Here is a 22,413-nt window from a genome sequence, read left to right on the forward strand (position 1 = left end):
GGTCTTTATGTATTGAGGGGTCACTTTGTTCCTTGGTGTCAACAAGGCGCGGTACAAAAGTGAGATCAATTTGGGTGGGACAATCCTTGTCTATTCAAACCATGTTTTATCTCCTACTTCTCCCAATTGTTTACATAATAGCCTGCAAGTAGAAAGGAACTCAGAGGTATCAAGAAAATTACCTCGGGTGGAGGTGAAAAAAGCAGATTGAGGATCTCTTTCTAGGTTAGGCATTTCCCAAAGGAAATCTTCCAATGTGCTGTCCTGGAACCTGTCCAATACTGGTGTGAGATCGGTCACCCCTGGTCTCACCAGAAAGGGGATCTGACCTGCTGGCATTACAAGGGATGGGCTACTGAGCAAGTCATAGTATTTGTTTAGGGCTCGTACAACTGATACTGTTCTTCTAACAAGAGGACTGTCCCCTATTGTGGCAGCAGAAAGACACCACAGGCCCACTCTCTGTTCATGTGTAAGATGTGTTAGTTCCACTTCATTACCTAGGACCCTATAATTGGGGACTTGAATTTTGAGCCACCTTTTCAAGTGGATCGCTCTAGGTGAGGACATCCGTGTTCTTTCCTTAATACTAATCTATTGTAGGCTACTCTGGATCTCTTCCCATTCCACAGGAAGTTTGTAAAAATGTTTCTTATTTGGGAGAAATAGGAGGTGGGGAGTAAGATAGGGAGCATTTGTAGGACATATAGGAGTTTGGGCATGATGAAAGTCTTTAAAAGGTTTTTGCGACCCTTCCACGAGACATAGGGGATCTTGAGGGACTTTAAATGTGTTTGGATATCCTTAAGCAAAGTGACATAGTTCAAATAAAATAGCCTTTCAAGTTTAGAAGGGATATTGACCCCTAAATAAGAAATATGAGATGTCTCTCACTTAAAAGGGGTGGATGTCCTTAAGGCTGTCAGGGGGGCTGAAACATTTAGGGCCTCAGACTTGAAGGGATTGACCTTGAAATTGGAGAGGTGGCCATACTGGTTAAATAACTCTAGTAGGTGCGGGAAGGCCTCGACAGTATTGTTGATCATGATGAGCAAGTCATCAGCAAAGGCTGCATTAGTGTAATAAGTCTTATTGTCCGCTACCTGAATACCTTAAATACAGGGATGGTCTCTAATGGCCTGGAGAAGAGTCTCCATCACAAGAAAAAAAGAGAGTGGGAGAAAGGGGACACCCCTGCTTCGTACCATTCCTAATTGGGAAAGAGGGGGAGAGAGTCCCATTAACTCTAACCTTTGCACTTGGGTCATCATATAAAGTCATGATTGCCTGGCGGAATCTTTCTGATATACCAAAACGCAACAACGTCTTCTGCAGGAAATCCCAATTAACCCTGTTGAAGGCCTTCTCTGCATCTATTCCTAGGAGCACCAGTGGTTGACATGTCTTCTTGGCTACTTGAATGGCTGTAATAATCCTGCAGGAGTTCTGATTCCCTTCTCTACCTGGGACAAAGCCTGCCTGATCAGGGTGTATGAGTTTAGGGAGAAAGGTGCTGAGCCTCTTGGCCAGCAGCTTTGCCCAAACTTTCACATCAACAGTTAGGAGTAAGATAGGTCTGTAGCTTCCGCAGTGTTGCGTATCATTCCCTTTTTTAGGCAGAATGGTAATTATGGCTTCAAGGGATTTTTTGTGAAGGTGTGAACCAGAAAAAAGGGATATGCAGCAGTATATTGGTAAGCTGAGGTAACAGAATGGGCAAAAACTTCTTATAATATCCCACAGGGAAGCCATCTGACCAGGATTCCTCCCCAACAGCATCGATTTAATAATCTTCCCAACCTCCTCATCCGTAATTGGTTTGAGTAGGGTCTCTGCATCATCTGTGGATAGGCAGGGTAATTGTAGTTTGCCGTCCATAATTGAACAAGAGTCCGGTCCGGATAGCTCCCCAGGTTGTACAGGTCTTGGTAGAACTCTTGGAATGCATAAGCTATATCTTTTGTCTTTCAGACTAGTTTTCCACTTTTTTTGGCTTAATAGAAACAATATAGGTGGAATCTCGCCTTTGTTTTATGAGCTTGGACATAAGTTTGGTGCCTTTATCCCCGTGGGCATAGAAACGGTATTTAGGAATATTGGTATGCTTTTGCATGGCACACATTAAGATGGTCCGTCAGCTCCCGTTTCAGCTGCAGAAACTTTGCATGGGCATGTAAAGTTTTTGTCCATTTGCAGAGATTCTATAGTTGCTATCTGGGAAAGCAGAGAGTGGAGTAATTTTTGTCTCTCCTTTTTGATCTTACATCCTAGAGCGATAAGCTCACCCCTCATCACTGCCTTATGAGCTCCCCACACAGTTGCTGATGTGTCTGCAGGGGTGTTTTCCTGAAAGAACAGCCGCAGTCTCTGTTGGAGAGACTTTAGATCAGCCTCTCTATCTAACAGTGTTTCATTTAGTCGCCACATCCGTTGCCTGGATGGTAGAAAGTTCACTAAGGCCGAGACAGGAACATGATCAGACACTGTAATAGGTTCAATAGTTACATGTTGAAGCATTTCTATGTGCCTGTCAGATATAAAAACATAATCCAATCTCTGAAAAGTTATTTGGAATGGAAAAGAAAGTATAGTCTCGCCAAGCAGCCACTAAGCACGAGTTTGAGGGTATTTTGTTAATGCGCCCCAGGGAAGCTTGTGAATGAACCAAGGAGCCTCCAGATGTATCCAGGGTAGGGGACAGTGCCACATTGAGGTCCCCTCTTACCAACCTGATGGCTTTGGCAAATTAATCAAAGCAATTCACGGTCACTTAAGCCATTGTTGTTGGCCTCTATTGCTGGAACAGACTGGCCAGGGTTACCATATCTCCTCCTATTTTCCCCTTCACAAAAATATAACGACCTTCGGGGTCTGCCTGGGTGAGCATATGCGTAAAAGATAAATGCTTGGCGACAGGAATCCCCACCCCGCGAGATGCCTTTACATAAGGGCTGTGATACCATGACTGAAAATAAGAGCGAGGCAATGAAGTACTTTGAAGTGTGTCTCCTGGACGAAACAGATGTCAGCTCATGCCTTCTTCAGGAGACAAATTATTTGAGACCTCTTCTGTGAGGTATTTAAGCCCCGAACATTGAATGTAATACACTTAATAAAAGCCATCATAATAAAGTAAGTACTCCACTTTGCCCAAGAGTAATGTTTGCCACTCGGGGAGGGAAGGAGGGATGGGGGGTACATATAAAACAATGTAGATAAGTCAGAACTAGAAACAAAAATAAACAAAACTCTTTATCTAAGTATGTAGACAGTATGATGTACAATAGCAGCGTAAGGAGAGTTCCCTGCATCGAGAGATAGCCATAGGCTTCCCATCTCCAGGAGAGGGGAAAACTAGATGTTGATGTACGTCCTAAAATGTAGCAACACAACCTGCAGAAACAAAGGATATTTCAAGCAATATCAATGGCACCCCTGATATCACCACACCATGAGGCCGGTGGAGTATTATGCACCAAAGGGTAAGGCCTCAGGCGGGGGGCACGAGTGCGGTGAACATAGGAACAGCAAAACATCAGCAAAGAATAAATAAAACAGGCACCGGGAGCCAAAGTGTAAATTCTAAACGTAGAGTGTCCCAGTTTAAAAGTGTCCCCAGTAGGCGATCATCAGCATGGAGGAAGAGCACACTAGAGTTCTCTGGTGGGGACTCTCCTGCTCACATGTAGGTGTAAGCATTAAGCCCAGGCATGTAATTGCCTCCATTTGGCATAAACTGCGCGATACTTAGCTATCCAGTGTCCTGAGTCTTGGAGCTTGGTTTTTTCTTCTGCCCGACTTTCACCCAAGGGCCAGGCTCTGGTAGCTCTGGTAATGGTGTGTTGAGTGTCGCCACTGGCATCCAAGAGGGAATTTCCATAGGAGGGATCCACAACATCGACCATGCTGTAGGGAGCTCGCCATCCGTACGGACGGTGCACTGTTTACCTTTTGTGACAAAGGTGAGTCCAAAGGGAAACAGCCACTTGAAAGCAATCTGACTGGATTTAAGGTGATCCGTCAAGGGGCGCAGTACCCAGCGTTTTTTGAGTGTTGATGGTGTATGGAATAGAAGAATTTTTGAAACTTCCAAACGCACCTCCATTTTCTCCCTGGCAGCTTTGAGGAGTGCTGTGGTGTCTAGATAACTAAGAAGTCCATATACTACGTCCCTCGGTGGCTCACCCTCCTTGGGCTTCGGCTTTAGGGACCTATAAATACGTTCAACTGTGATCCCCGAAGCCCGCTCCTCACCCAGAAGATCAGCAAATATGGCGCTGGCTGTGGTAGGTAAGCACTCGTGGGATATGGACTCAGGGACAGCTGGCATCAAAATATTTTTATGTCTGCTACTATTCTCTTGATCTTTGATCAGGGCGAAGGCCACATTAAGAGAGTCCATCTGAGCCATGCAGTTGTCTCCCAGAGCCAGATTATAGGAGAGGATGGCGGCCTGATTATTCACCCTGTGCCCAATATGCTTTATGTCACTCTTAATTTCAGCGAATTCCTGCATAAGGGAAGCGAGTGCTTGAGTTAGGTCTTGCTGCAGGAATTGGCAGGAGACTGGAGCTGGGTTGTTGGAGGGTATAGCTAGGCTAGCTTCTAGAAGATTGTCAGCATCGAAGCCTGGAAGTGCCTCCCACTCTGCATGTTCATCCGGCGCCATCTTGTTGGGCCCGTCTGGGAGCGCCGTGGCTTTCTTGTGGAGGTGTTTCTCCATGTCTGAGGGACCCCAGTTGTGCCTCATCTGGTCCAGTTTGTCTTTGGCTCTGTCTTTGCCAATTTTGACTATGGTGTGGCCAGGGTAGCCGCGAAATAGACTGTTTTTCAGCAACTGCCGTGCCCTCTCCTCTTAATTGACAGGGCCAGGCGTGATTGTGTTTTCACTGCTTGGTCCTATCAATCAAAGTGAAGAGGGTGCAGCAGTTGCAGAGAAGGCAGAGCCTCTAGGAGTAATGGCAATGCTCATTTGTATATATTAAAACTAATATATGCGGGTACATATAAACATGGGGCCAACACAGATGCCTTCAGCTGCCAAGAGCACATGCAACAAGTCAGCCAGTTTCATGGGTACAAATCTTCTGATGCCTTTTAAAGGAACAGGAAGATACTGGAGAGCATGTGCAATGAGCCGGACCGTGGTACGGTTACACGGACGCCAAATTATGCAGTGGGTCAGGATATGGGTATAATAATCTATAGTTCAGTTTGTGACGCCAATTGCAGCATGCGCAGGGTACTAACACAGGGCCCTTTAGGGTGTTGTAACTCACGTACCAGGTTAGGAATGCCAGAGTGGTGTAATGTCTCTGTGTGGTAGTGGCAATAGTGTCAACGGTGTCTCCTACCTGGGTACGGCTGGACTCCTGGATCCTGGCAAACTTGCAATAAATTGAGTGTGGTGATAGTAGGAGTAATAGAGGGATTTGTAGAAGAAATTGAGATCCAGACTTTGGGTGACGTTCAAACTTGTCTTTACTGATGGTAACTTTCATCCAAGCGAGGTACAGCATTAGTCTTAGGTCCCAGCAGGTATTGCCAATGGTTGGCAGGAATTTATGCTTCTGCTCTCTCATATACCTGGAGCTTTTGCAGGAAAAGGACATCTGCTTGTTGCTCTAAACTGTGGCAGGAATTTGGCTTCTGCGCTTTCTATCTTCTGCTGTCTTGGGGAATGACTAGCTGAGGAGGAATATGGCTTCTCCTGGTGTCTCTGGTCTCTACTCACAGTTATCTTCGCAGGGTATGGTTCTTCCTGGAACTGGAGTGGCCTGCAACTTTCTGCTTTGTTTCGTCCAGCTGAGTTGCAAAGCTCAGACTGGGCATGATGATCAATGTCTCAGCCGAGACAAGATCCTGGCTTTGGATCCCTATATCTGGGAGCTCCTACACGCACAGCCTTCCCTTAGCTGGGGCGGCTGGCACACTAACTTAACTTCCTACCCTCCCCATGAGGCAGGTATCACGACCTGGCCCTGTCCAAGGGAGAGGGAAAGGTGGTGACCCCTAACTCACCTTGAGGCTGGCACCTGACTGCCCTGACGTCCCTAGACGGGTTTCTCACCCGTACGCCGATCACGTGCCTAAACCCTGGCTTTCCCTAAGATGAGCCCTAAGTAGTGAATAGGGTGGTGGGGACACTAGTCCTCACCACTAACACTAAAGGAAAACACCAAAGAGAGGACAGACAATACAGACAAAACATATAATCCCAGGTGGGCGACAACAGCGGACAACAAAAGACCAACAGGGATCCGGAGGGTAACGCTCTGGAACGACAACCAGGAATCACAGCTACACAGCTCCAGTGGTTCAGTATAGAAGTTCAGGCAGGAAGCTCTATATCTGGCAACCAGAGAAGTGGGAGGGAGAAGATAAGGAGGTTGGGAGTGACAGACAAGAAACAGCTGAGGGGAAGAAGCTACTGATCCCTGAGTGAGACAAAAAGGATTGCAAGGCAAACACAGAAAGCTATCACTAAGAAGCAGTGCGATCTTTAGACATAGAGCGCGCAGCCACCCGCTGCGACTTCCTGATCCCGGGTATAACGGAGTCAGACGTGGCTCTTGACACCCTCGTGACAGCAGGATGTGGGCGCAGCCACTCTGCTCACAGAGGGGGAAGTTAAACTGGAATGAACTATTCCAGTCTAGAAACACTAAACTGGCTTAAGTCCCTGCCAGAACATTGCTGCCACCTGCTGGTAAACATGGAAATCACAGCAATATACATTTAACAAGGATTTCAATGCACATTTTTGAGGATGTTATGTGAAATTACATTAGATGACAATGTAAATGCCCTTAACAGGTTGTAGCGGGGTAAAAGAGTTTCGTAACACAACTCTGGGGTGTTACATTCCCCCTTACTTCGAGTTAAGCCGCCCTCGGCTTATGCTAAGGAGGGAGAGGAACCAGCTCTGGGGTACTCAAATAAGTACAAAGTGCTGCATGTATTACATATAAAGACATACATAGACTAAACATATAACGGCTACCCTAGGTTCCTGCCCGCATGAGTAGGATGTCCTAATTAACAGTTTCCCTCTCGGTATAACCAGTGAACCAAGGTCTGCACTAATCAATCACTACTGACTAACTTTGAAGTGTTCTGAGCTCTGTTAACACCAAAGAAAGCATGGGGGTGTGTTTACTCTGTAGTCCCGCCATTATGTAATGGAATGCCCGCAAATGGAAGGGTGGCTTTGTCCTGTATTCCCTTCCCTGCACCAAAGTCAAAATATAAGGCTTAAAGCACGATCACTATGGTTACTATGGGTAACTAAAATGGCACTAAGGCTTGAGGTACCATACCTTAGGCAAAGGCTCAGAAGGGGAGGTATTAGAGTCTCCATGCACTTTTGGCAATGTCACAGGAGGAGGGTATGATAATCCCATGAAACTCCTGGAAGACACCTCAGGATGGGAGCAATCCTGAACAAATAACAAGCGGGAAGGAGGGGTCAAAAACTCCTCTAACCATTCCCAAAGCAGCAGGGTTACCCGTGTAGTTACTGGACCTGCCAGGACTCACCACTACCTGGTCCTACCTGGGTACCCGGGATATATGACTCCAGATGTAGGCCATTAGTAGTAAGCGTCCATATAGGCAGTCCGTATAAAGGGGGGAGAGAACAAGAGCTGTAAAGCAAAGCACACAAGAGTAAGTTGCTACATATCTGGTTAAGTGCAAAGTTAAGTGCAATTATCACAATAAGTGCAATAAGGTCACATTGCGGCACCTAGAAGAGAATACACACAATGGGCATATAATACTTGAATGTTGCATAACATATAAACATTTAGGCAAAATATAATAATAGAGATCACAAAGAGCTCAGGTATGCGTTTGAGCCTTTTCTTTGGGTGCAAGCTTTTTACGTTGCAGTAAACATTTTTGGAAAACAGTGCAAATTTATTAGTGCAATAATATGCTCAAATAAGACTTGAGTCCTTTTACTTGATGTAGAATCCTCTGGAAACAGGCAAAAGTCAATTGTAATCCACAGGAATAATAAAGTTAATTGTAATCCATTAGGCGATATAAAATGTCATAAAAACACCTAAATATAAAATGTCATAAAAACACCTAAAAGCAGCATATTTAGAACCGTAGTTCCATAGGGCTATCAAGTAACCTGAGAAACGCCACTGCCCTCTAGTGGTGTCCTTTGGTGGTGGCTGTGTAGACAGCCTGGTGAAAGCAGCTGTGACATGCTGCAAGCCGGGATCCCTAGCCGGTGCAGAGGCGGTTAATACCTCCGGCTGAAGGGGTTCTGGTAGGCAAACTGAGGGTGCCTGGGGCTGCTTCCATGGTAACACATATGGCTGCACCCTGGGGTTAAAAGTGAGAACAGAGTTGTTTATCTGGCCCACCCACAGTGTTGGTGGGGCAGCCAGGTTAGGGATGAGTGGCTCAGGCTCAGGCTGTTCCCTGAAACGTAATCTGCCATCCTGAGTCTTTTGCAGACATCTCACTTTCCTTGCATAGCCTGGGTCCTCCTACCAGGTCTCTGGGGTAACGGCAGGGGTTAAAGGTTTGGCCAGCAGGATCACTCCGGCAGCAAATGGGCCTTGGATTGAGTGCATGGGGGTGTATTCCACCTGATCCCCTGCGTACAGATTATGACGGCCTGGGGCAAGTAATGACGCTTGACAGAGCGGTGGCCCACAAATATCCCCAGAATGATTGTCTTGTAGGAAGCCCACTCCTCTTTCAATGGAGAACCAGAGCACAGTCCCAGTGCGTCTGGTTAGCTTAGGGTCTCCTGGTTGGGGATCATCTATAACTTGTTTCACCCATTCTTCCACGGCTGACTTATATTCCCAGGCCGTCTGGGCATGGGTAGTGATCTCGGTGGGGACCTCCGGGTTCAAGCGTCCTGCTCTGGCGGTATTTGCTCTGGGTGGCGGAGTGAAAGTTCCGGCCGCCTCAGCTGCACCAGTAGGTGTGCATGGCAGAGCAGGCTTGGGCCTATCAGGGGTATCGGGACCCACCGGGAGCGGTGCAGGGGCAGCTTCGGACCGGGCCTGGGCCTCAGGGAGTGTGTCTGCTCCTACCTGATGACGCGGCCGGGTGGCCGGTTTCAATGCCTCGTGGTGGTGCGCGGGGGCCTCCGCGATAGGTGCCGTCATCAGGGTCGTCTTTGAGGTTGCAGATGCCGTCGGTGACGCAGGTATGTTCAGGGCCTGGACAGCTTGGCTGGCGGTAGTATCCGCAGGAGCAGGCTTGATGCTGGCGGCCATCTTGGGGGATGTCTTGTCCTCGGCGCTGGCAGCAGTCTGGTTTGCCGAGTCGATAGCCGCGGAGGGATCCCCTGCCTCCGAGGTCTGGACCGGAGTTGCGACGTCCTCTTCCGCGGGAGCGGGTTCGGAAACGGCAGCCATCTCAGTTTGGTCGGCGGCGGCTGTCTCTCCACTAGTTGCGGCATGCGCAGGCTCTGGTAACGCTCTGAATGTACAGGGGCTAGCTCTCTTCACGAGCTGGGAGACTCGGATCTCAGGTACGGTGGGCTCGTAGACAAGTTCTCCCTGTATCGCCATCTGGTCCCCTTTTGGTGATGGGAGCGCCATATTGCTTGCGTCTCCCTTCTCACTCAGTACAGAGCATGAGGGTGGAGCCCAGAGGGAGGAGTCTGCACTCCCTAGGCTCGCATTACAGAGTTCTTGGTGGGCAGGCTTTAGAGTTCCCGCTTCTAGGGGGGCGTATTCGGCATCTTCGCGCTCTTGAGAGGGCGTTCTTGAGTTTTCCCGCTTCTGACAGGCATGGATAGGCGGCGCCATTTTGCGAATACAGCGAATTAACCCTTTGAGTGCTCGTGGGCACCACATAGTGCTTTCTGGCACAGCAATAAAGCAATAAAGTCAATTTTCAGGGTTTTGGCACAAATCCCAGATCCTGCAATACTGTAAAAGGCATCCTGTTAAGGCACACAATTGGATCCAGTTCTGTTGTAGCACACAATTGAATCCGGTTATGCAGGGATAGGCACACAATTCAATCTGATTCTGTTATGGCACACAATTCAGTTCATATCCTGTTCCACCAAAAATGCAATAGAGCCGGACCGTGGTACGGTTATACGGACGCCATATTATGCAGTGGGTCAGGATATGGGTATAATAGTCTATAGTTCAGTTTGTGACGCCAATTGCAGCATGCACAGGGTACTAATGCAGGGCCCTTTAGGGTGTTGTAACTCACGTACCAGGTTAGGAATGCCAGAGTGGTGTAATGTTTCTGTGTGGTAGTGGCAATAGTGTCAACGGTGTCTCCTACCTGGGTACGGCTGGACTCCTGGATCCTGGCAAACTTGCAATAAATTGAGTGTGGTGATAGTAGGAGTAATAGAGGGATTTGTAGCAGAAATTGAGATCCAGACCTTGGGTGAAGTTCAAACTTGTCTTTACTGATGGTAACTTTCATCCAAGCGAGGTACAGCATTAGTCTTAGGTCCTAGCAGGTATTGGCAATGGTTGGCAGGAATTTATGCTTCTGCTCTCTCATATACCTGGAGCTTTTGCAGGAAAAGGATGTCTGCTTGTTGCTCTAAACTGTGGCAGGAATTTGGCTTCTGCGCTTTCTATATTCTGCTGTCTTGGGGACTGACTTGCTGAGGAGGAATATGGCTTCTCCTGGGGTCTCTGGTCTCTACTCACAGTTATCTTCACAGGGTATGGTTCTTCCTGGAACTGGAGTGGTCTGCAACTTTCTGCTTTGTTTCGTCCAGCTGAGCTGCAAAGCTCAGACTGGGCATGATGATCAATGTCTCAGCCGAGACAAGATCCTGGCTTTGGATCCCTATATCTAGGAGCTCCTACATGTACAGCCTTCCCCTAGCTGGGCCGACTGGCACACTAACTTAACTTCCTTCCCTCCCCATGAGGCAGGATGTGGGCGCAGCCACTTTGCTCACAGAGGGGGGAGCTAAACTGGAATGAACTATTCCAGTCTAGAAACACTAAACTGGCTTAAGTTACTGCCAGAACATTGCTGCCACCTGCTGGTGAACATGGAAATCACAGCAATATACATTTAACAAGGATTTCAATGCACATTTGTCAGGATGTTATGTGAAATTACATGAGATGACAATGTGAATGCCCTTAACAGGTTGTAGCGGGGTAAAAGAGTTTCGTAACACAACTCTGGGGTGTTACACATGGACCACCAATTCAGGCACCAAACCGTGAGTAATCTGGTGGCCATGCCTGCCAGAAGAAGGGAGATGCTGGTGGGCACAGATTGCTGGCGCTACAGAGTTTAGTGCAGCTCCCCTCTCGTAGCAGTGACGTGTTCTACCTCCATAGCGAAGGTTCTGCTTGATGAGCTATTTATACACAAACCACATGAAAATGCATTCAATTCTGCATAAAACCTAATATGTTGAGCCAGACAGACATTGGAGAGAAGTAGGATGGGGAGAAAAATTTAGGGCTATGCATTTCTATGAAGAATTGGAGACCCTATGACAAAAGCAGAGATCCACAGAGGCTACAAATGGCCTCTTTGATCTAGCTACAATAATAAGGCGCAGTCGGGCACATAACTGCCTGACACAAAAAGAAAAGCTCAGCATATAGCAGTGGAATATAAATGAGTTGCCTGCACAGTTATGTTTTAACTCTATTGAAAGATGTATTAGGCACAACCTAAGGCTACTTTCACACTAGCGTTTTTTTGCGGATCGATCATGGATCTGCAAAAACGCTTCCGTTACAATAATACAATCGCATGCATCCGTCATGAACGGATCCGGTTGTATTATGTTTTCTATAGCCATGACACATCCGTCTTGAACACCATTGAAAGTCAATGGGGGACAGATCTGTTTTCTATTGTGTCAGAGAAAACGGATCCATCCCCATTGACTATGGGTACTTTCACACTTGCGGCAGGACAGATCCGACAGGCTGTTCACCCTGTCGGATCCGTCCTTCCGCTATTTCGCCGTGCCGCCGGACCGCCGCTCCGTCCCCATTGACTATAATGGGGAGGGGGCGGAGCTCCGGCGCAGTACGGCAGTTCGCGGTGAGAAGCCGCCAGACTAAAAAGTCGGACATGCAGGACTTTTATAGTCAATGGGGACGGAGCGGCGGCATGGCGAAATAGCGGAAGGACGGATCCGACAGGGTGAACAGCCTGTCGGATCCGTCCTGACGCAAGTGTGAAAGTAGCCTTACATTGTGTGTCAGGACGGATCCGTTTGGCTCTTCTTCATCAGCGTTTTGGTGTCCGCCTCCAGAGCGGAATGGTGACTGAACGGAGGCAAACTGATGTATTCTGAGTGGATCCTTTTACATTCAGAATGCATTAGGGCAAAACTGAATTTTGAGAGCCCTGAACGGATCTCACAAACGGAAAGCCAAAACACTTTTTGCCCACTTTTTTAGACCTGGCGTGAGTGGGGAAAATTCACAGATTACCTTTGCACCGCAATCTGTGCCAGAAATACACCTAATATAGGCATATTTCTGTTTAATAAATGACCCCCTAAGTTCATTGATTCAAAAAAGTTTAAAAAAATTAATCTAAAGCACTTTTTCCATAAACTTTTCAAAAAACACATGCACACATATATTATCATCACATTCCTGGTATAAGCTGTGGCGGTGGAGCAGCCAGAGGGCCATATGAGAGCCATTAAAATGGTGTATCTCACCCAGAGGAAGCTGGGTGAGATCAAGAAAGGAAAATAGGGTCTGCACCAGCCAGGCTGGTAATGAAGATAATTAGCAGCCAGCTGAAGAGCTCAGGTAAGGGTCCATTCACACGTCAAAATGGGTCCGCATCCGTTCCATACTATTTCGGAACAGGTGCGGACCCATTCACTTTCAATGGGTCCGCAAAAGATGCGGACAGCACACCGTGTGCTGTCCACACTTCCGTTCCATGGCCCCGCAAAAAAATAAAACATGTCCTATTCTTTTCCGTAGCCACAGACAAGAAAAGGCATTTCTATCATAGTGCCGGCCATGTGCGGTCCGCAAAATGTAGAACTCACATGGCCGGTGTCCGTGCTTTGTGGATCCGCAATTTGCAGACCGCAAAACTGTTGCAGACATGTGAATGGACCCTTAATGTGGGTTGAGCTCCTCAATCAGGGCTCCCAGTCTGGGGAAGGAGCAGGCTGAGCAAGGCCTGTGGGACCCTTTGACCTGTGTGGGGTAAGCACTGAGTTGTGTTTTGGGGAGCTGGGTGGTAGACCCAGATCCTGATAGAGAGGGAAAATTTATGTTTATAGGTTATGTTTTTGATGCCTGTAAAAGTGACAATAAAGCTGATTGTGGCCAGTTTGCACCCAAATCTGCAATGTTGGAGTGGCTTCTTGAGGTGTGCCAACCATCTAAGCTGAGAAGACGGCGATCCTGGAGAGCTAAGTGTCCCCGAGATGATACAAAACAGACAGCGGGGGAACTGATCTGACATGATAGCTGGGCTCCTGCTCTAAGGATCTGGAATGGCTAAAGCGCCAATCTGGGCCATTTAACCCCTTAGATCAGTGTTCCTCAACTTCAGTCCTCAGTGCCCACCTGCCGGTCAGGATTTGAGAATATCCCACAGAATGAATACCAGTGGTAAGTACTGATGCACTGATCCTAATTATATCAGCTGCCCAATACTAAAAAAAAACTGAAAACATGACCGGCAGGTGGGCCCTGAGGACCGGAGTTGAGGAACACTGCCTTAGATGACATGGTGGATAGCAACTGTGGCATCTAAGTGGTTTAGAGGGAAGGAGCTTCCTCTGTTTCCCATCAACACCTTGCGAATTTAATTGTGGGGTGCAGATGTCTATATATGGCAGCCTGGAGTCTAATGGAGGGCCCAGGCCTGAATTCAGCATATGCTGTACAATGTACAGCACTGTGCTTGGTGAACTGAGAGAAAGCCGCTGGGCTAATGTGAGCACTGGCGCCTCCTCAAACAGTTGATTGGCGGGGGTCCTGGGTGTTGGACCCCCACCAATCAAATACTGATGACCTAACCATAAGATAGGCCTTCAGTAAAAAAGTTTTAGAAAACCCCTTTCATTCACCCAGTTAAAAATGTAAATATAAAATGCAAAAATAACATAATTTCTTTTTTTCCAATTCCTCCCAAACAATAAATAATGTAAATTAATAATTTTCATATACCATAAATGGTACTAGTGAAAACTGCTTCACTTCCTGTCAAAAAAAGCCCTATTCAGCTACCTTGACAGAAAAATGAATAAGTTATGGCTCTTGGAATGCATCCGCCATTACAAAACGGACATCGCCAAAGTGCGGACCTTTTTCTCCATCTGGGCACCGCTGCCATGTCACCCCGAGGTCCATCTTCTGCACCAGCCACTTTTCATGGGCAATACGCAAGTAGCTTGTGACTATCTGCCTAAGGCTACTTTCACACTGGCGTTTTGGCTTTCCGTTTGTGAGATCCATTCAGGGCTCTCACAAGCGGTCCAAAACGGATCAGTTTTGCCCTAATGCATTCTGAATGGAAAAGGATCCGCTCAGAATGCATCAGTTTGCCTCCGATCAGTCTCCATTCCGCTTTGGAGGCGGACACCAAAACTCTGCTTGCAGCATTTTGGTGTCCATCTGACGAAACTGAGCCAAAACGGATCCGTTTCCTATCACACAATCTGGCACAATAGAAAACAGATCCGTCCTCCATTGACTTTCAATGGTGTTTAAGACGGATCCGTCTCAGCTATGTCAAAGATAATACAAAGATAATACAAACAATACTGAACGGATGCAGACAGTTGTATTATCAGAATGGATGACGGATCCGCACCAAACGCGAGTGTGAAAGTAGCCTTTAGATAGCAGATTTATTTTGTTATCGTTAGGTGCAGTCCTTAGGAGCTATAATGACTGACAGTATATACATGAATCATTATTGTGGTAAATCAGTTTTAACTATCTGATGTTCATGTAAGGCAGCACACTGAATTTGATATCTGCAGTATTAACTGTGATGGGGGATATTTATGTTGAATATATGACTAAGTAACCATTAATCGTGTCTGTGAAACATATGTTGGCGACACTATTTCAAGTGCACCGTTCTGTCCCCCGATGAGCCCAGACTGAGTTGGGCGAAACGCGTTGGAACTGAAAAGGGACTACGAGAATTTGGTCTTGCTACACCAATATCATTCATAATACTGTATCATTGTTTATACCATTAATTTGGCAACTGTGGAAAAAGGTGTCTGATTTGGAGTAGTGTGTGTTTCTTTTTTCACACTGGGTTTATCATTTTCGGTTTACGCCTGTTTATTATTTTGTGCGCTTGTGGTAGATTATTCATGATTTAGTGAGAGGTCATCTATCTAGTGGGCCACTTATCCCACCTATCCCCAATCTATATTAAAGGCTATGTTTTAACAAGGTAGTAAGCCTGTAATACTCTTGGAATGCAGCAACATAAAAACTATCATACTATAATACAATGATACTATAATACTAAAGTAGTAATACATTAATCCTTTCACGCATTTGGAAGTAACTGTATGTCCAAATTGCAAGTGGCTTTCTGCAAGTGACATCCGAAGTCGATTTGCATAAAACTTCGTTCTAATACTGTACGGAGCAGGAGCGCCGTACAGTATTAGAATGTATTGGCTCCGATGAGCTGAAGTTATTACTTCGGGAAGTCTCACGAGACTTTGCATAATAACTTCATTAATCAATTTCTACTGTAAAAAAAACATTTCCCGAACTCGGGTTCGTCTCCAAGTGGTAACCCTTGTATCTCAGAAACAGCTGAACATTTTTAATAATACCGAATACAATGTTTTTTTACAGTAAAAATTGATTTATGAAGTTATTATGCGAAGTCTCGCTGGACTTCACGAAGTAATAACTTCAGCTCATACGGGCCAATACATTCTAATACTGTACGGAGCGCTCGCTCCATACAGTATTGATATGAAGTATTATGCAAATCGACTTCGGATGTTTCATCCCAAGTCGATTCACTCATCCCTAATTATAACTAAAAAAAATGTCCCCACTATGAATTTATTCCCTAACCAGTCTGTGAAGACAGAAGATTCCTGACATTGTATAAAACGTTCAAAGCGTTGTGTGACTAGACATTATATACTGCTATGAAAGCCAGCACAAAGCGTATAAAGGCTCCATTTTGTTAGAATTGTCAGTTCTCTCCTTTTGATTTTCACTAATGCTCCATTGAAGTACATTTTGCATTGCCTGCTGACATGATTTGATAAAAATCCCTATTGCAATTGCTAGCATTCTAAGTGTGCGACTCTTGATACCGAACTATGTTAAAGTGACGAGTGAGAAGATTTAGGGGCCTGAAGCATAATAAAAAGCTAAACAGACATTAAAGCTATGGAAATATGCTTTTGAAGTATACATAACTGTAACTGCACAACTTGTTACCCTTCTGGCATGTAATAGAAGGAATATAGCTAACACCCTTGTTTCATTCCTTAGGTGCAATATATTTCTTCAAAGGAAAAGAGTACTGGAAAGTCCTCGACAATAAGATGGAGGCAGAGCAAGGCTACCCACAATCCATTGCAAGGGACTGGCTAATATGCAGTGATATGCAGTCAGACGGACCAAGTTCAGAAACCATTCGGACTGGTGCCCATTCCAGCCAGGGCCAGCAAGATGAGAACAGGTCAGAGAACGGGTACGAGGTCTGTTCTTGTACATCTTCAGCAGAGTCTCACTGTACCAGCTTATCTACTGACATTTCATGGGTCCTGGTACACGTCTTCACAGCAGCCTTGATCTCGTTCTTATGATGCGCCTATCTAATGGATTCTACTATTACGTAAAAGGACTTCGGGAGGGGGAGGTCAGTCATTGAGATCCTCACAGTACAACGCCGCACTACAGGCCAAACATTCCGAGAAGCGTGGAAGTGAAAAATACCAAATTCTCCATGAGAAATGAACGTTTTAGGTGCTCTGTAATGCGGTGCTCAAATTAGTGGAAAGTATGGAGTATAAAAGAACCAGTAAAAAGCTGGGCAAAGGAGCTGGTTTTGGTGCCTGGGTGAAAGAAGAATATATCAGGACATATAAGTTCTGCAAATTCTGACTGAAGGAATGAGCAGAGCTGGTGTCGCTTACATTATGTTCCTGCATCAATTTTGCTGTACAAGACTTAAAGGGAAACTATCATCCAAATATATTCATATATATATTTTTAATATGTTATTTAAAAATAATGAGATATCATTAAAGATGTATGGTTTCGTTTTTGGCCACTAATGTTAACGTTTCTGGTGGGTGCCGTTATCTTCACTATGAAGGGTTTTGGAACCGCGCTGCTCTGGACCAAGTCTCCCGATAAACGTGAATGGCAGAGGATGAGCCCCTTTCTCCCAACACCCAAAGGATCCAATCTTCAAAAGATCTCCTCCTCTAAGGGTTTAAATGGCAGGAACCTGACGTTCTGATATCTTGTATTATATGCTTTTTGTCTACCAACTCTTGTGAGTATAATAAAACCTTTTAAGAAAAAATTGCAAAGGGTGCTTCACTATTCTGCCTATCCCATTTAAACCCTTAGAGGAGGAGATCTTTTGAAGATTGGATCCTTTGGGTGTTGGGAGAAAGGGGCTCATCCTCTGCCATTCACGTTTATCGGGAGACTTGGTCCAGAGCAGCGCGGTTCCAAAACCCTTCATATTGTATTCACCAGTGTGTATGACCTACCACACTACTCCGGGACCAGCAGCAGCGCAAGTAATTTGTCGGTGTTGGGACACAGGACTGACTTTTCATTTTGCTTTTTTGCCGTTATCTTCACTGCCTGCAAGCATCACAGCTGCTATTGCTGAATCCATTTCTTTGCTGAACAAGCGCTCCTCGTCTATCACAATAGCAACAGTGGCATCTGCAGTCTGTATGAATGGATCACCTTCACATGAAAAAGTAAAGTAGCACTAACACGTTTTAGGAAAATCTAGAGAGTGATAGTTTCCCCCTTAAAAGGCTATGTACACCTTCAGGGGCGTTTTTTTTTTTTATTATTGTATTTTACTTATTTTCAGCTAAAAATCATTTTTTCAATTGGTATTATTAAAAATGTTCAGCTGTTTCTGAGATACAAGGGTTAAAAATCTGTCTGTTTGCAAGTTGTGATTTTCTGTTTTCTTTGAATCCAGTAAGGTCACTTGTAGCGCTTATCTCTGATCTACTCATAAACACTTATTTACGCTATATCATTATCAGCTTGATAAAAATTGAGCTATAATAAGTGTTTATGGGGTCTGGAGATCAGACCCCATGAGCAGTCAACTGACAGGATTCAAAGAAAACAGAAAATCATAGCTTGCAAACAGACATTTTAACCCTTGTATATCGAAGACGGCTGAACATTTTTAAGGAGGACCAAATGAAAAAATTATTTTCAGCCCAAAATTAGTAAAGTACAATGATAAAAAAAAATGTCTCTGAAGATGAACATATCCTTTATGTTTTTCACAAGTGTGAAGGAGCCACTTTTTTCACTTCTTGCTGTTTTGCTATCAGGGCTTCTGAAAAGACCCAGTAATTGAGCACTGCCACAAGTGAATTCTGTAACTCTGCTTCTTTTATTTTCTGACAAGCAGTTGTACAATAAAGAGGCACATCTTGTTTACACCGTGAACGAGATAATGATTGTATTATGTTTCCACTACAAATGAAGTATGAAGATAGCTGCCATCACTGCTGATCCCCTCATGCAAATGCCGACTCGACTAGGCTGAGCAAGTACGTGTAGGAACAGGGGAAGAAAGAGCTGCCAGACTTCTATGGCTGCCGCTTATCTCACCAAGAACAAAAGGATCAGGCAGCTGAAATCCAACCATACATCGGAGGAGAATCGGGAGGCCACCATACAATAGGCAAGGTGGCGCCTGCTACCTTAACAACATAGAAACTCTTCCTGTTGTGTATTACACAGACAGCTCTGGATCCAGACATAGTAGTCAAAATGTGTCACCTCTGGAGTTTGTTGTCGATTTAATGTGAACTTCACTTCTGTGCATTGAAGGGGTTAAATCCATGGTAAAAATCCACAACATAATGAACCTGCTAGACATGCAGAGGGTTTTCATACCCCCATCCACATATGATGCACCACACCACAAATCTGGAACAACTTAACATAGCCTGATATAGACGAGAATGCTAGTGTGAATATGAGTCTAATGTATAGTTGGCTGTAGACCAAAACTTTTCTGCAACAGTGTAAAAAAATTCAGGATTACACATACCGGTAATCATTTTTCCATGAGCCCATAACAGCACCCTTGAGAGAGAGACCGCCTCCATCCAGGACAGGAAACCCCTGTGGAGAGCTTTAAAGGAGGGATCTTGCCCCTATAGCACCAGTTAATTGCGAGAACTCGTCCTGTAAAATTCTAAGAATTCTATTTTTTTATTTATTATTAAAATATATATATTTTTTTATAAAAACCTCAAAAAATATGGTGGGAATAAATCCTGGGTGCTGCCAGGGGCTCATGGAAAAATTATTACTGGTAAGTGTAATCCTGAATTTCCCCTACGCCCATGACAGCACCCTTGAGAGACGACTAGAATAGAACTAGCTTAGGGGGGGACTACTGCCTGTAAAACTTTTCTTCCAAAGAACAGGCGCTCATTAGACTCGTCCAGTCTATAGTGTCAAAAAAAGGTACAAGGGGACTTCCAGGTGGCCTCCCTACAAATCTGCTCTAAGGTTGCATCAGCTCTTTCCACCCAGGAGGTAGAGACGGATCTGGTTAAGTGAGCCCCAAACCACGAAGGTGGAGACTCACCCGCTGCAGAATAGGCTAAGAAAATAGCGCCCACAATCCATCTGGCTAATGTTCTGGAAGAAACTATATCAGTGGTGCCAGATGTGGCACTTAGAGCCTTCTTTGTGGGCACCCACGCCTGGAAAAAGTCTAAGGCGTACCAATATGCCTGAAAATTTTCCTGCCATTCATCAGGGCGCTCTATGAACGGCACAGGCAGCGCACTAAATGTAGGCAGGCTAATATAGCTAAATGATGAAGTACATGGAACATATACTATCGGACTGTAGTATTCAGGGTAAATTGCCGTGTTGGCACCTTGCGATAAATATGTGGCTTTTGGGTTACAGTTTGGGCACTCAGTCTGTAAAAGGTTTGCCATCACTGAACTATATCATCCTTACTTCTACCTCCAAATTGCACAAACAGCCTAAAAGATTTTCTCCACTGGCTAGTAACTTTCAAATATTCAGAGAGGCACCTCCTGATGTCTAGGCAATGGAGCCTCCTTTCTTTCTCATTCTTCGGGGGTTGACATAAGGAAGGAAGGACAATGTCTTGAGAGCTATGAAACGGTGAAACCACCTTGGGACGGAACGAAGGATCTGTTCTAATGAGAACTCTATCCTCCAAAATATTAGTATAGGGTGGAGATGCCGAGAAAGCAGAAATCTCTCCAAATAACAAGAGTTTGGTGGCTCACTTACTGTCCACTAATGGAAAAGGTGCACTGCCTCTCAGCACTCCCTGTTGCTGGTGTGGTAAAAGAATTTGAGTAAGGTTGGGCGTCACTCAATATCAGGCAATCAAATAGAAAAAATAGGGTGATGTCTGAAAATTATTTATATATATCATACTTTAAAATTTTCACAACATGTTGCATAAAAATCATTAAGATAAAAACAATACACACTAAAATATCACGTATCTAAAACTTCACCTAAAATAACAAAAATCAGTGCCACCGAGTCTCTGAGGCCCTGGTGAGCCTAACTTATCAATTGTCCTCAACAGTTTAGTTCAGAGGCATAGGTAGTAATCATCAGAAACTTGCATAGTGATGTCACGGCCATGGCTATGACCGTGACTCCTCAACCGCATGCGGTTGTCAGCGGTTTAGTTTGATTGTCGATCACAGGTGAGGGCTGTGGTATTTGCCTCACCTGTGCTTGCCGCTGGCAACGGTATGTATGTGGCAGCATAGCACTCTGAGCTGTATTGTTGCAGCTTGCTATGTTGTGCATGCGGTTGCACCTAGCAATCTTTCTGTTAGGTGTGTGTGTGTGTATGTATGTCTGTGTACACTCTGTGTTATGTGTGCTGTGCACTTACATCTTCCCCTCACTGTGGTTGTCCGTGGCAACGTTTGGTCATTGTGTGTACATGTGGTGGCAGTGTCCCGGCCTTCGGGCTGACTCCCAGGACATGAGTGCCACCCATGTCGTTGCCTGCGGCAACAGCCACTGTGTGTGTGTTGTTTGGACACTTCTCCTTTTAAGTGTGTGTTTCCCTTCTTTGGTGCTGGAAGGGTTAACTCCCTTCCCAGTGTGTGTTTGTTTCACTGGGTGTGTCCGACTGTGGGGTGTGGCTTCTTGGCCTATAAAGCCTCACTGTTTTCCCAGGTCTGCAGGTTGCTTCAGCCATGTTTAGCTGGAGCAGCCTCCTGTGTTTTCTACCTGCCAGTGAGAGCCACCCCTGTGGTCATAACCATAATGTCACATTTAAGTTTATGTCTAGTTATGTGTGATGTCTATTTGATGTTTCCTTGTGATTTTGTGCAGCTATGGATCTGGGTCCCTGTGTGGGGATGCGTTGTGATCTCCACCCTGCCAGCACAGGGATCCAGTCAGCAAGGCTGTGGCAGGTAGGTGGAACTCCTTGTTCACCTGCCATATCCATAGAGCTGTTTATGTTCCCCCTTTTCCAGCAGCTTGGCCATTGAGACTCCTGCTCCTCCGTGCCTAGGAGGAGTGGGTTGTCTTACCCTGCTCCTTAGCCCAGGGACCGGACGGAGGGTAAGTCAGGGCTCCTAGGTTCCTGCGCATGGGTCCTCCTACCTTTAAGGTCGGCCCATGCAGCTAGGAGTTAGGGTCAGGTTAGGGATGCTGTAGGAGGTGACCTGCTCCCTAATCCTGTTGTCCTGGCCGAGGAGCCATAACATCAACTGCCATCGCACGGCTGAGGATTTCCCCCATCCTCAGCCGTGACAGTATGACCACAGTCGCTTCTCACGTGGCGTCCCTCGAAAGAGGGGGCAGCATGTACCGCCATCTGCGGAAGGGGTGCATGCGCGTTCTCCGGAGGGAGAGCGTTATAGGGGTATCACCGGTGACGGCGCGGTGAGTGGCATTCCCGCCATTCCTTTCTCACCGTGTTCGTGCTGGTGTTTCCTTGTTTGTCATTCCCCTCCCCCCCTCCCATTGTTTTTTGTGCCTCACCAACCTTCCCCTTTTGTTGTTGGGAGGGGCTTTGAGGGATGGGAGTATCTGTCCCTCGAAAGAGGGTGAAGCATGTACCGCCGTCTGCGGAAGGGGTACATGCGCGCTCTTCGGAGGGAGAGCGGTCTGGGGGTTTCGCCTCTGACGGCGCGGTGAGTGGCGTTTCCCCGCCATCCCTTCACCGTTGCCTCGTTTTGGCGTCCCC

General features: G+C 45.9%; 1 protein-coding gene across 1 annotated transcript in view; it reads left to right on the plus strand.

The window, feature by feature from the left end:
- The window catches only part of MMP17 (matrix metallopeptidase 17), a 197,078-nt gene extending 180,243 nt beyond the window's left edge, over nucleotides 1-16,835 (plus strand). The window contains exon 10 of the mRNA XM_040420234.1: nucleotides 16,464-16,835. Coding sequence (XP_040276168.1) covers nucleotides 16,464-16,780 — 317 coding nt within the window. The 3' untranslated portion in view covers nucleotides 16,781-16,835. The remainder of the gene's footprint in view (nucleotides 1-16,463) is intronic.
- The last annotated feature ends 5,578 nt before the right edge of the window (nucleotides 16,836-22,413 follow it).

This window comes from Bufo bufo, chromosome 2 (genome assembly GCF_905171765.1).
Source record: "Bufo bufo chromosome 2, aBufBuf1.1, whole genome shotgun sequence".
Taxonomy (NCBI): Eukaryota; Metazoa; Chordata; class Amphibia; order Anura; family Bufonidae; genus Bufo; species Bufo bufo.